Source organism: Miscanthus floridulus, chromosome 2 (genome assembly GCF_019320115.1).
Source record: "Miscanthus floridulus cultivar M001 chromosome 2, ASM1932011v1, whole genome shotgun sequence".
Taxonomy (NCBI): domain Eukaryota; kingdom Viridiplantae; phylum Streptophyta; class Magnoliopsida; order Poales; family Poaceae; genus Miscanthus; species Miscanthus floridulus.
The window spans coordinates 34,740,139-34,752,769 of NC_089581.1; the positions used below are offsets into that span (position 1 = coordinate 34,740,139).

General features: G+C 44.7%; 2 protein-coding genes across 3 annotated transcripts; both read left to right on the forward strand.

The window, feature by feature from the left end:
- The first annotated feature begins 363 nt into the window (after nucleotides 1-363).
- Nucleotides 364-6,792, forward strand: LOC136521751 (BEL1-like homeodomain protein 7). 2 transcript variants are annotated; one of them, XM_066515531.1, is made up of 6 exons: nucleotides 364-707; nucleotides 2,351-2,453; nucleotides 3,085-4,030; nucleotides 4,834-5,210; nucleotides 5,291-5,351; nucleotides 5,807-6,792. In XM_066515531.1, exons 3-6 carry the CDS (start codon nucleotides 3,188-3,190, stop codon nucleotides 6,467-6,469), a joined length of 1,944 nt encoding a protein of 647 aa, XP_066371628.1. In that variant the 5' UTR covers nucleotides 364-707; nucleotides 2,351-2,453; nucleotides 3,085-3,187; the 3' UTR covers nucleotides 6,470-6,792. The 2 variants fall into 2 exon arrangements, with proteins under 2 accessions (XP_066371628.1, XP_066371623.1); XM_066515526.1 differs by lacking the exon at nucleotides 364-707 and adding an exon at nucleotides 1,013-1,190.
- A 3,721-nt stretch (nucleotides 6,793-10,513) lies between these two features.
- On the forward strand, nucleotides 10,514-12,008 carry LOC136538423 (BEL1-like homeodomain protein 11). The gene is made up of 4 exons (XM_066530395.1): nucleotides 10,514-10,996; nucleotides 11,092-11,471; nucleotides 11,583-11,643; nucleotides 11,759-12,008. Exons 1-4 carry the CDS (start codon nucleotides 10,514-10,516, stop codon nucleotides 11,888-11,890), a joined length of 1,056 nt encoding a protein of 351 aa, XP_066386492.1. The 3' UTR covers nucleotides 11,891-12,008.
- Nucleotides 12,009-12,631: the final 623 nt, after the last annotated feature.

Here is a 12,631-nt window from a genome sequence, read left to right on the forward strand (position 1 = left end):
TTGTCTCCTTAATAATAATTCAAAAAAGATGGCTACTACTTCGCTAGGTAATCTCTTCTCCTTTCCCCATGCATAGGCCATATTGAGTTACTGTTAAAGTTGCTTGGATAAATTTTGAGCTTTACTATAGATGATATGTACAACATTGAACTTGGATAATTTTGAGCTTTACTAGATGATGATACTTTCTACACAGCATTAAACTAGGACTAGTATAACAGCTGAAGGGTGATGTACCCAAGAGAGGAGAGGAGCTAACAAAAAGGCATTGGTACACCACAAGCTTTAATTTTTCTGCGTACTCACCTATGACCAATAGAATAGCCGCATAATTGGGGTTGCGGCAATGCGTATGGCGAATAAGAACGGCCCATGTCAGTACGCGTTATCGTGAAGAAAGAAGCAACCGGAAGTTGTGGTGGACACAACCTGCCCAAGTTGAGTAGGTTTAAACCCCGCAAACCCCCCAACCCCACCCAATAATCCTCCACGACGATAATCAACCAACACCAGCAGTCCAGCGGCAACAATAATCAAAGCAAAGATGGAGGAGGAGGGGAGAAACAGCTTTTCTCTAGCAGGCCCTCCAATTATTTTTATATTGGGTGCTGTTGTTTGTTGCAGCTAGTGGGTGGTGCTGGAATTTTTTATTCTTGGGACAGGAAGGAGGAGGAAGAAGAAAAAGAAACAGCAGAGACGAGAGAGAGGTCTCTCCTCTTCTTTTACTTTTGGGGGTGTTTAGTTTCTCCAATTCCAGAATTTGGCACTATGCAAAAAGAAGATTATCCGTCACATCAAATTTGCGGTACATGCATGGAGTACTAAATGTTGACGAAATCAAAAACTAATTGCACAGTTTGATTGTACTTTACGAGACGAACGTTTTGAGCCTAATTAGTCAACGATGGGATAATTATTACCAAATAAAAACAAAACGACACTGATTCGGGCGGCGCTGATTCCGCCGAACTAAACGTGGCCTTGGTATTGTTATTATCTTGGGATCTGATTTTGTCCCCATACTGGGAGGGAGGGAGGGGGTTGGGTTTCTTTCTCCTCTCTTCTTCTCCCCTCTCTTCTCTCCTCACAACTCCTCACCGCCCCTCCTCCCAAGTCTGACCGTCGGCTCGGGTCTGGTGACAGCAATCCCTGCCGTCTTGCCATGCTCCCCACGAGGAGCACGCCATCAGGTCTGCCTCCATTTTCCTATTGCTTAATCAATCGCCTTCGCATCATTAGCTCCTCCTGCCTGTTGGTTGCAGCACCAGCAGCAGTGACAGAAATTCTTTTGCCGCATATTCCCTGGTTACATGATTCTGCTTGCTTGCTTGCTCCGGCTCTTGCTCTTCTCTGCTTCTAGAATTGTGGCTCGTCCGATTTCGGTGGGTGCAACCAATCCTTTTGGTTCCCATGGGTGCTGTTATGACCCCAATGATTGGTTGGTCTCCTCTCAATTATATGCTGCTTGTGCTAGAGCACAGGGTTTTCTTGATTCTTGATGAGGGCTGTGGGGGGATACCTGGTCTCTCTGAATTGTGAAGGTCCTTGGTGTCCGCGGGGTTCTTGAGTTGGCTTGGGGATCTGTAGCTTTTAGAGCTTCATCGGGAAATTCCTGTGGCTTGGGGTTCTTGCGGTTGTTTTGAGTTGCCTTTCTTGTGGAAGTGCAGGTATTGAGCTCAGGCTGCTGAATTCATGGTCCTCATTTACCTTCCGACCTCAAAATTCTTGTTTTTTTCTATGTGAGTGCTTGGAAAAATCATCCCCTCGTCTTCACCTGGGCTCAGAATTCTTGCTTAATTTCTTGAATTCTGCATGTCTTGGTGGTGCTTGGTAGCTTGATTATTGCCGTTTGATATTGCACAGTTCTGAGTTTCTAGTTGATTCGTCAGCTACCGGTAGAGGTCTCTTTTTGCGGGTATGATAGAATTGAGCTTGATTGCGGTGGAGCCCTTTTGGATTTGCTGCGGATACTTGAATCTCTTCTTTTTATCTCCTTGGATGCCTTCATGAAAGCCATGCTCTTAAAGCACGGTTCCTTTTCTTTTCTTCCGATCATTCTCCTCATTTCTTTTATGGAGGTGGCTCTTGTGTTGTATTACTCCCTTAATTACTCTCTCTATATACTTTATGTGATGGAATTATTAGCTCCTTTTTTTGTCCGAGCTGAAGCGCTCTCTTATTTTCATTGTCGGTGAAAACAAAGTTTTGCCTAGGACATTTCTCCTGGCTCCACCTCTTTCATATCATTAAAAAAGTGAAAATTACAGCTGCAAACGACCAGTGAAGCATCCCCGTCTCTTCTAGGTAATTTCGAGTTAGAGATCTCATGCTATTTCATCTCTTCTTTCAGAGTGATTCTGCAGAAGGATTCATTCTATTGGCGCGCCGAGCTGGTGAAGGAGCTCTAATAAGCCTAGCACGCACTTCAGTCATAAGCCAAGTGATTGAAAAAGGTATTGATATCTTACAAGCATGTCTTGTTCAGAAAACTTTCCCTCCTCGAAATCAAATTTTGTCAGCAATCTTGCAATTTGCCTATGTGTAATAGAATGGAATTTCTGGTTGGGCGCCTTGAATGGCTGCATTATTTTGGTGAAACAGAAGGAATTCTCAACCACATTCTCATCCTCTTTGTAAGGGAGAACAAAAAGCCAACAACTTAGCAAATGTCATGGATGAAGGACCACCTGTACCACCTATAGGTCCCAAACCAGTGTCTTACCTTGTCAGTTATATTTTTCCATATGATGAACATGGGGTCTGTTTGTTCTCCAGAAATGTTAGAGAAAAGAACAAGAAGTGATAACTACTGCCAAAACTGAGGGTCTAGCCCTGGGTCTCACAGTAGTGACTGGCCTTTGTGTGCAGTCTTTGTCTCTTTGATGATTTTACCTCTGTAAAAGTGGCAGAACCAGTTTATGGTTTAGCTCTTTCACCCTACCTTTTCTTGGAGGCCTTTCCCTATTATTTTACAGCGAATGAAATTTCTGTTTTGTCATCTGCTATATTGCTGTATATTTACAGAATAGTTCTTTAATAATTTAGTGAATTTTGTTCTAACTGTTTCCATTTCCCAAAGTGCAGGCAAGTCAGCAGAAATATTGGTTCCGAGGGCTCTGTAATTGCTTCTCCACACTTGCCTATGCCTTTGCACTAATCTTTACAACTGAGTAGTCAAAGCTGGGATATGGCTACTTATTACTCGAGCCCTGGCAGTGAAAGAGATTCACAAACAATGTACTCAACAGAGTCAGGCAATGCATCATATCCCGTGCCATCAGCCCTTGGGAACTTCCTTTATCCAAACAATGCATCTTCTGGACCTTATACAGAATTTAGTGGAATTGTCCAGCCTCAGCAGAATTTCATGGAACTTACTGGTCATCCTTCAGCAATGTCGCATGATTCATCATCCAATGAAGCTACTAACATGGGCACTTCACTCACAGAGCAGCGCTTTTTTGGTCCTTTGAAAGATATGAGAAATGAGATGTTGATGCATTTGATGGATGGTGCACACAGCAGTGGCAGTGATCTCATCCACAATGATGCCCATAGCACTGCACAGCTCGAGTTTGGCATGTTAAACAACCACAACTCAAGTGTTCCATCAGCACCAGGCCAAGGGCTGTCTCTGAGCCTCAATACGCATATCTTGGCGCCTTCCTATCCATACTGGTCTGCAAAGCAAGATTTACTGACACCAAATTCTTACCAGGGTGATGACAACAGAATGAAGAATGTGCAGTCTGAGGCCTCACAGGCAATCCGGAACTCTAAGTATCTGAAGGCAGCACAGGAGTTGCTTGATGAGATTGTCAGTGTTTGGAGGAGTGTTAAACAGAAAACAGATAAAGGCCCTGCTGAAGCAGGAAAGGCAGATGGAAAAGAGACTGATGGGGGGACTAAAAGTGAGGGAGTATCTTCCGATCCACAAGAGTCTGGTGCCAATGCAGCAGCTGAGCTTTCGACTGCTGAGAAACAAGAGCTCCAGAATAAGATGGCGAAACTTATGGCAATGTTGGACGAGGTGTGTGTTCTATTGCACTTGTACCTTACCATTAAAAACCAAACTTACAGTATTATAACGTTTGCTTTTGCTAGATTTGTCACTGTTGAGTGTAAAGGTAATCCGCGTGAAGATCGATAGACTTGTTTGCAAAGATTAGTTTCACCTATAATCATTTTGATATTCTAATCTGAATTTTGATAAACTAATACTTTATCTAGGGACGACTGCATATTAATTTTTCTCATATGTCAGAAGTCAACTCCATTTTCTGCCTTCTGTTCTTAGAAAAATACTTGAGGAATCCCAACCCCATCGGTTCTGTTTGAGTTGTGGCCTAAATACTGAGTCCAATAGTTGGTTCCTGATCCAAAGGTCATTTACAATGGTTCAGCTCCATGAGCTTCATGAGTTGAGTTCTTGAAAAAGCTGGGAGGACTGGTCAAAAGTTGTTAGTTTAGGTGAGTCTAGCCTTCTTAATAATATGCCTAGGTGCCCACAATCATAGCCATTTAACAAGGCTTGAACCTATAGATAACATGTTTTTTAACTAAAGGTCCTCCAAACAAGCAATGAGCATATTTGGAATAGGAACAGCTGTATCCACAAAACTATTCAGGACAAGATCACCACCAAATGCAGAAAGTCATGTTACCCCCATTAAAATGTCAGATGGGTGCATAAATAAATTTTTTCCTCAGCAAGAAAAAATGGTCTTAACATGGGATCGATCAGATGAATGAGCTAGGTGTGTTTTGATTGTTTCGCTAATGCGGTATCTGGTATGTCTGAATTTTTAAGATCAAATTGAAATTTGCTTTCAGGTGGATCGAAAGTACAAACACTATTATCATCAGATGCAACTTGTAATGTCATCGTTCGATATGGTTGCTGGTTCTGGAGCTGCCAAGCCTTATACTGCAGTTGCTCTCCAGACAATCTCACGGCATTTCCGATGTCTAAAGGATGCTATCAATGATCAAATTAGTGTTATCCGGAAGAAACTTGGGGAGGATGACAATACATCTGGCAAAGAGGGCAAACTAACTCGCCTTCGCTATATCGATCAGCAAATAAGGCAACAGCGAGCTTTCCAACAGTATGGTATGCTACAGCAAAATGCTTGGAGGCCGCAGAGGGGACTACCTGAAAATTCAGTCTCGATTCTCCGGGCTTGGCTTTTTGAACACTTCCTTCACCCGTAAGTTTTTCCGTTTAGCTTAGAGATGTGTTCACTCACCCCTTTTTTCATTTGTTCTCATGACACTCTGACACTCTTAGGTATCCAAAAGATTCCGAAAAGATAATGTTATCGAGACAAACTGGGTTAACAAGAAGTCAGGTATTTTCTATTTGCTTAAGATATGTTTTCTCTTATTAGCTAGTAGGGAGACTAGCTACCGCATCAATATTGCAAATGATTGGCATGCCTTAGTAATATTAAAATCAATGGGTATGTTTTGAAAGAACTAATTTAAGTTGTTTAAAAAGAACTAATTTAGGTTGTTTCAACTGTATATTATTGTGCTGCAAACATATTCTACATGGTGCAGGGCTGTTGCTTATCTGCATGTGTAATATATATACGTACAAATCTCAACTAGTCTTTACATCTTAAATTTTGTTCCATCGACAAAAACTTTAAAATAAACTCTGCAGTTGCTCTTTTCCAGGACAACACACACTAATTCTGTTGGTATTTGATCTGATGGCCTACTGTCCTTTTAGTAGTTTGTATTCTGTATCGAATAATGGAAAAGATATTTACTGAAATTCATATGTGCTGTTCTCTTCTAGATTTCAAATTGGTTCATCAATGCCCGTGTCCGGCTGTGGAAGCCAATGATCGAAGACATGTACAAAGAAGAGATTGGTGAGGCAGAGCTAGACTCCAACTCTTCCTCTGACAATGGGCAGCGAAACAAGGACAAAGCACCGTCTTCGGAAGAAAAGGAGGACCTGAAGACCTCGACAAGCCAGGTTTGCCAAACCAGCCAGCTTGACGAATCCAAAGCCAACGTTGGTGGAATGATGAGCTTTAGTGGAGGGCCAGCCGGCGGCTTCCACAACGAGGCCAACCCCGATGACAGCTTCATGAGCCTGATGCTGAAGGCCCAGAGAGCTGGTGAAACCGATGGCAGCGGCCTCCTCCATGATGCCGTCACTCATCACTCGGATGAGAGCGCGCGGTTCATGGCATACCACCTGGCGGAGTTCGGGAGGTACGGGAACAACAACGTCTCACTGACGCTGGGTTTGCAACACGCCGAGAACAGCCTCTCAGTCCCACCAAACACCCAGCCAGGCTTCCCCAGCGTCAGAGACCAAGACATCTACAACGCCACAGCTCCTCTCAACGTTGCCTCCACGTCTTCCGAGTATGATTCGGCTAGCCAAATAGATCAACAACAACGGCAGCGGTTTGAGCCGTCACCTCTGATGCATGATTTCGTGGCCTGAATTTCAGCTCATCCACTGGAAAACGTGGGGAAGTGATTGTCATTTGTAGTGCCAGGACGAATAACACGCCTGACTGAATTTTCAGGCGTGGGACTGTAGTTGTAGTTGCAATTGGGGTACAGAAGGGGGGAGGTATATTATAGCGTAAATGTTATGTAAATTTAGTGGGGAAGGGGGTGATAGCGGTAAAGAAATCCTGTAAAGATGGAATACATTTATACGTGTAAAATACTAGTATTTAAGGGCCATGCTGTAAAAATAGATTTACCTGTAATAAGCACTTATGATCCAGGTAATATACTGTTCAGGTTGTTGAACAAAAAGGCGGGGGGGGGGGGGGGGGGGGGGGGGGTGTTAAATTGAAACGGATTGCAGGAGAATCTTCAGCCTTCGATTGCAAGTGCACGCTTCAAGCTTATGTCACTGGTGTTGGGACCAGCTGCTGTCTTTTACCTTTAATCTCCGCGATATGAGTTAAAGCACGCTGATCGTTTTGAAACGCGAATTTCTATTTTGATTTATTATGCTGCAAGCTTCTCACCGGAACTTTTGTCTTCAGTTCTCACTGAAACCAATGTGTTCTTATACTAGGCCTTGTTTAGATTACCCCAAAATTCCAAGTTTTTTCACTCTCTCTCCATCACATCAATTTTTAGCCACTTGCATGGAGCATTAAATGTAGGTAAAAAAAAAAACTAATTGCACAGTTTAGTTGGAAATCACGAGATGAATCTTTTGAACTTAGTTGGTCCACGATTGGACAATATTTACCAAATAAGACGAAAGTGCTACTATTCATCGGGTTGAAATTTTTCTCAATCTAAACAAGGCCCTAGTATGTTTTATTGAAACTTTTCTGCATGTCAGCCAAGGTCATTTTCAGCATCAGGCCTGGTCATTTTCATGGACATTTTGGCATGGTGCCCCGTGTCGGTGGAGGATAAGGTACTGATGTTGCCCCAGAGAGTGGCTCGTAGCACTGTAGCAGTTTTGTACTTGTAAATGCGGGCCTGTTGCTGTCAGGTGGGTCCGGAAAAATGATGCTCCCGTAGTCCCGTGGGGTTGGATTGCCACGGAGCTGATTACCGGCGCAAATTGTACTGCTGATCATTGATCAGTCGTCAGGTCTGACATTTTCGGAGTGAAGCTCTCTCTTAAAACTAGGCTTCGTGTTCCTTTTGTTTGCAAGGGAAACTAAACTAAACTCGCATCTAAATTTTGGAGTCAACTAAATTGGCATAGTTTTTAACTGTAAATTTCCTAACCTGCTCATCTTCCGCGTCCAGAGGAAGGATGGAAGAAGTGTTAATGTACTCCAAACCAAATGCATGAGATGCTGCAGTCTGATGCTCCATTACGCCAAGCGGCACCAGCAGATATTCATGCAGGTTTCTTCAAATGGGAAGTGCGCGTCGTGGCGTGGTCAAACGTGGGGCTCAACCGCTCAAATCGAATCGAGCAGGACTGCAGGAGACTGCACTGCAGGGCTGGTTTTGAACGTGACTGTAGAGATGGATGAATCATGCTTGCTATCACCTGAAGCAGCAGAAAGGGTAGCGCACTGCTCCCCAAAAACAAACAGCATCGGTCACTCTCTTCTGTTAGGACCTGTCCAATCAGTATCAGCATTGGCATGGCAGCTCCCGAAACTGTATCCACCTTGACTAGAGTCCTTAACTCCTTTCCACCACTGTTTGCCTCGCTCTCTGCCTAGATCGGTCGATGTCGGTGTGTTCATCCATCCATCACATCCGTAGTATATCGACGACCATCGACTGTGATAGGTGTTGGTTGTTCGTCGTACTCCATCCATGGCCATGCCCAAATGCTTACTACAGGTTACAAAAAACAGTGTCACATAGGATCTTATAATGAGTTTGATTAGGTTTATACAAAATATAAATAACATTTATATCTCTAAACAAATTTATTTTAAATATATATTCAATGTTTACTTAACGATACTTATTATATACCATAAATATTAATATTCTTATTGGGCAGTGAGAACAAAACATTTGATCACTTCTTTTTGTCTACTTTTTATGTGAAGAAGAGAGTATAACTGAACAATAGTGTGTTCAAGCACAACACACCATAACAGGTTTGGGTCAAGTTGAAGAAGCCAAGCCAAGCTATGTTATAACAAGGACAATAATAGTCTTGTAACCAAGAAGCTGTTCGGCTGATGGTTTCTATGGCTGATAAGCCAGCTGATTTTGTTTTGTTGTGAGAGAAAAATATTGTACCATGGCTGATAAGTTCAAGCGAGGGGAAAATTTAGCTCTCATGTAAGCAAATGTTCACAACACAAGTGATAAAAAAGAGAAGGTGAGATATGGATAAAGATAATAATAAAATAAAAATTTTATAGATAAATAAAAGACAATTTAACTTATAGTCAAATGCTTAGTTTTATTATTAGGCTTGCTCTTATAAGAGCATAGTATGCATAGTGGGTAGGCTGCACAGGCCAGCCGAGCTAGAACTTCACTCGAGTGTGCACGGCTGTGTACATGTATGCCGCTGCGAAAGCCCCCTTTTGGCCTTTTGGCCTGCCTTTATTTGTGTCGAATATCTTTGCAACTTTATATATATATATATATATATATATATATATATATATATATATATATATATATATATATATATATATATATATATATATAGAGGTAGGGCTTCTTCTTGTACCTCTAGCCCCCGGGCCCCAGTCCTTTGTTACCGTCCTCCAACCAAGAAAAGGTAATGCTTTAATCATTTTTTCATATCAATATTACTAGTAATTTTAATCACCAACACCGGTACCAATTACAGTCAGAGCACACATTCAATTCTTTTGTTTGCCCTCCTCTCCCTAGACGTGGTTAGGCCTTTTTTAGTTTCTCTTCCTACAGTTTACTCTCTATCCCATCGTATGTTTGACATATATTTAAAGTATTAAATATAAATTAAAAAAATAACTAATTACACAGTTTATGACTAATTTGTGAGATAAATCTTTGAAGCCTAATTAGTCAACGATTTGATAATGTGGTGCTACAGTAACACACGTGCTAACAATGGATTAATTAGGTTTAATAAATTCGTCACATGAATTACTAACGAATTCTGTAATTTATTTTTTATTATTATCCGAACACCTCATACAACACCCCATATGACATCCGACATGACCCTTAAAATTTTAGGTCTTTAATTTAAAAAGCCTTAGTTGCTACTCTGCTACTATTTCTGATAACTTTTTGCCGTTTGGGATGTTGGGAGCCGGTTCGGTTGGTACTAAGGGTTTGTTTGGTTTACCTAGTAGCTATTAAATTTAGTAGCTTTTAGTTACTTTAATAACTTTTCAACCAAACACTATGACTAAAAGCTACTAAAAGAGTTTTAGTCCTCTCTAGTAAGGGGGTGTTTTGTTCGAGCTACTAAACTTTAGTAGCTACTAAACGGTTTAGTCACTTTTAGTAACTCTAGAGTTATCAGAGATGACTAAAGCTCTTTTAGTTATAGTGTTTGGTAAAAAGTTACTAAAGTGACTAAAAGCTACTAAATTTAGTAGCTACTAGACGAACCAAACAGACCTGAACTCTAGAGTTACTAAAAATAACTAAACTGTTTAGTACTCCCTCCATCCCAAATTGTAAGTCATTCTAAGAATCTTGGAGAGTCAAAGTTTTTCAAGTTTGACCAAATTTATATAACAAAATAATAATATTTATCATACCAAGTAAGTATCATTAGATTTTTCATTAGTTATATTTTCATATTATACCTATTTGATGTCATCAATCTTTGTGTTTCTCTCTATAATTTTAGTCAAACTTAAAAAAAAGTTTGACTCTCCAAAATTCTTAGAATGACTTACAATTTGAGATGGAGGGAGTAGCGGCTAAAGTTTTAATAGCTCGAATCAAACACTCCCCTGAAGCTTGCCGATAAATCTACTGAAGTTGTTTTTGCGATAAGCCGGCAAGCGAACAGGGCCTGTTCAGGGTACCAGTTCATAAATAGGCGTCCGTGCCGTGGTGTACTCCTCCCTAGCTACCAATGGTCATGGCGAAGCAGCAGCGGCATGACAAGGGATCACCAAAGCAAGCTCGCAACGAGCCCGCGCCACCCCCACAGCCGGCGCCGTTCCGGTTGGAGCACTGTCGCAACTGCGACGACGCCCACCGTCAGGCCGACGACGGGTCCAACGGTGCTGGGCCTGTTGGCCCGCTGCACCTGACTCTCGGCCCACTCGGCTCGGCCGCCGACCGCCGCCGCTGCTCGTGCGGTGTCGCGCCGGCGCCGGCGGCGCCCGTGACGGTGGCCGTCCTCCGCGGGTCCCGGTACCTGAGGCCGGCGCAGGAGCTGCTGGGCGAGGTCGTGCGCGTGGCCGACCTGGCGGCTGGCGAGGACGGAGACGAGGATCAGGCTACGGAGCGGCTCGAGGGCGGCGGCGGTTCTCACCGGTCGGTGCGTCGGGCGGCCGGGAACGACGGCGACGGCGACGGCGTCCAGGCCACGCTCCTCGGCCTGCTCAGCGAGGTCCGTGCGGTTGTGTTGCCTTGCATCGGATATGTAGCGGCGTCGCGATGTTTGTGTTTGCTGGATGCTGATTGGTTTTGTCGCTTGCGTCGCAGCTGGAGAGCCGGCGGGAGCGCTACATCGGCGAGCTGGGGCGCGTGGTGTCGTCGTTCGAGCCGGCGCTGGGCGACGGCGCGGCGGCGGCGTACACGTCCCTGATGGTGCGGGCCATGGCGCGCCACTTCGGCAACCTGCGCCGCGCCATACTGCGCAGGCTCAGGATCCACGCCGCCGCCGCGGCGAGGAGGTCTCTGCGGCGCGGCATCGAGGAGGACGACGAGGAGGTGACGGAGGAGCTGGTGGAGAGGGTGGCCCGGCGGACGAAGCTGGCCGCGGCGGCGCGGGCGGAGCAGGCGTCGTGGCGGCCGCTCCGTGGCCTGCCGGATGGCTCCGTGGCCGTGCTCCGGGCGTGGCTCTTCGACCATTTCCTCCACCCGTAAGTGCACGAAACGAAACCCCGTCATGATACGACACACCACCACCTGTGCTTGCATCGCATCGCAGCATAATAATCCAATCCATGGCGCATCGTCCTGCGACGCAATAGGTACCCCGACGACGGCGAGAAGCTGAGGCTGGCGGTGACCACCGGCTTAAGCAGGCGCCAGGTCCGTAGTCCCGCACGACAACACTTCACAGATGAGTTGATCTGCATTTGGCATCGGATTAACTGCGCAGGGTAACTAACCGGCTGCACACTTGGTGGTGATGATTGATGAGCAGATATCCAACTGGTTCATCAACGCGCGCGTGCGGCTGTGGAAGCCCATGATCGAGGAGATGTACCAGGACGAGTTCTCCGAGGGTTCCGCCGTCTCCAGGGACGACGACGCCAGCGCCTCCTCGTCTTCATGATCACCTCACCATCGAGAGGAGAGCGGCGTTTATCTAGCTAGTTCGTCACTTGTTCCTTTTTTTGAAAATTGGTTGCATTCCATTAAAAGATGTCAAATTCAGCGATGTACCATTAAAGGATCACTTCTTTGCTTGATGGCACCTGATTGCTTGATAGTTTCTATGGCTTATAAGCTGTCTGATGTTATTTTGTTGTGAGAGAAAAATACTATATCATGGCTGATAAGCATGGCCGATACGATCAAGCGAACAAGGTGATTGGTTTTTACTATGTCCGTCAACTTATGCGACGTTCCGCCGTTGTATCTCCGTTCTCCAGTCATCTTCTTCCGAGCCTTTTCCTTTGGAAATTGCTGCCGCTGGATGTCTGATGGGACAGTATTCCATCGGACGGTACCAAACGGCGAGCGCGCCGTACTCCTATCGTATCGTTGTAGTCCTTCCCCACCTGTCTTCTGCCATGCGTACCCCGCCTCGCGCCCGCTGCTCCTTCCCCTTACCCCCTCCTCTCTCTGCGTGGGTGGGATCCGGAAGCTAAGACGAGGACAAGCATGCCTCGTCCGTAGGACCCCAGGCGCGTTGCACGCCCTATTCGCTGGCCCTTGCTCACCACGCCCCTTCCCCCGGCGCCCGGGCCATGCCCCCGTGACTCCAAACATACATCTAAAACACGAAATACTTGCAACATAAAACACTTGAATGAAACATACGTCTAAAGTAGATGAAACATCTAGAACATAC

Excerpts from the sequence above, each read along its gene's own strand:
- LOC136521751 (XM_066515531.1), top strand. The coding sequence starts at position 3,188 with ATGGCTACTTATTACTCGAGCCCTGGCAGTGAAAGAGATTCACAAACA. Across the intron at positions 4,031-4,833 it reads TTATGGCAATGTTGGACGAG|GTGGATCGAAAGTACAAACA; the intron begins GTGTGTGTTCTA and ends ATTTGCTTTCAG. Across the intron at positions 5,352-5,806 it reads CTGGGTTAACAAGAAGTCAG|ATTTCAAATTGGTTCATCAA; the intron begins GTATTTTCTATT and ends GTTCTCTTCTAG.
- LOC136538423 (XM_066530395.1), top strand. The coding sequence starts at position 10,514 with ATGGTCATGGCGAAGCAGCAGCGGCATGACAAGGGATCACCAAAGCAA. Across the intron at positions 10,997-11,091 it reads TCCTCGGCCTGCTCAGCGAG|CTGGAGAGCCGGCGGGAGCG; the intron begins GTCCGTGCGGTT and ends CTTGCGTCGCAG. Across the intron at positions 11,472-11,582 it reads TTCGACCATTTCCTCCACCC|GTACCCCGACGACGGCGAGA; the intron begins GTAAGTGCACGA and ends GCGACGCAATAG.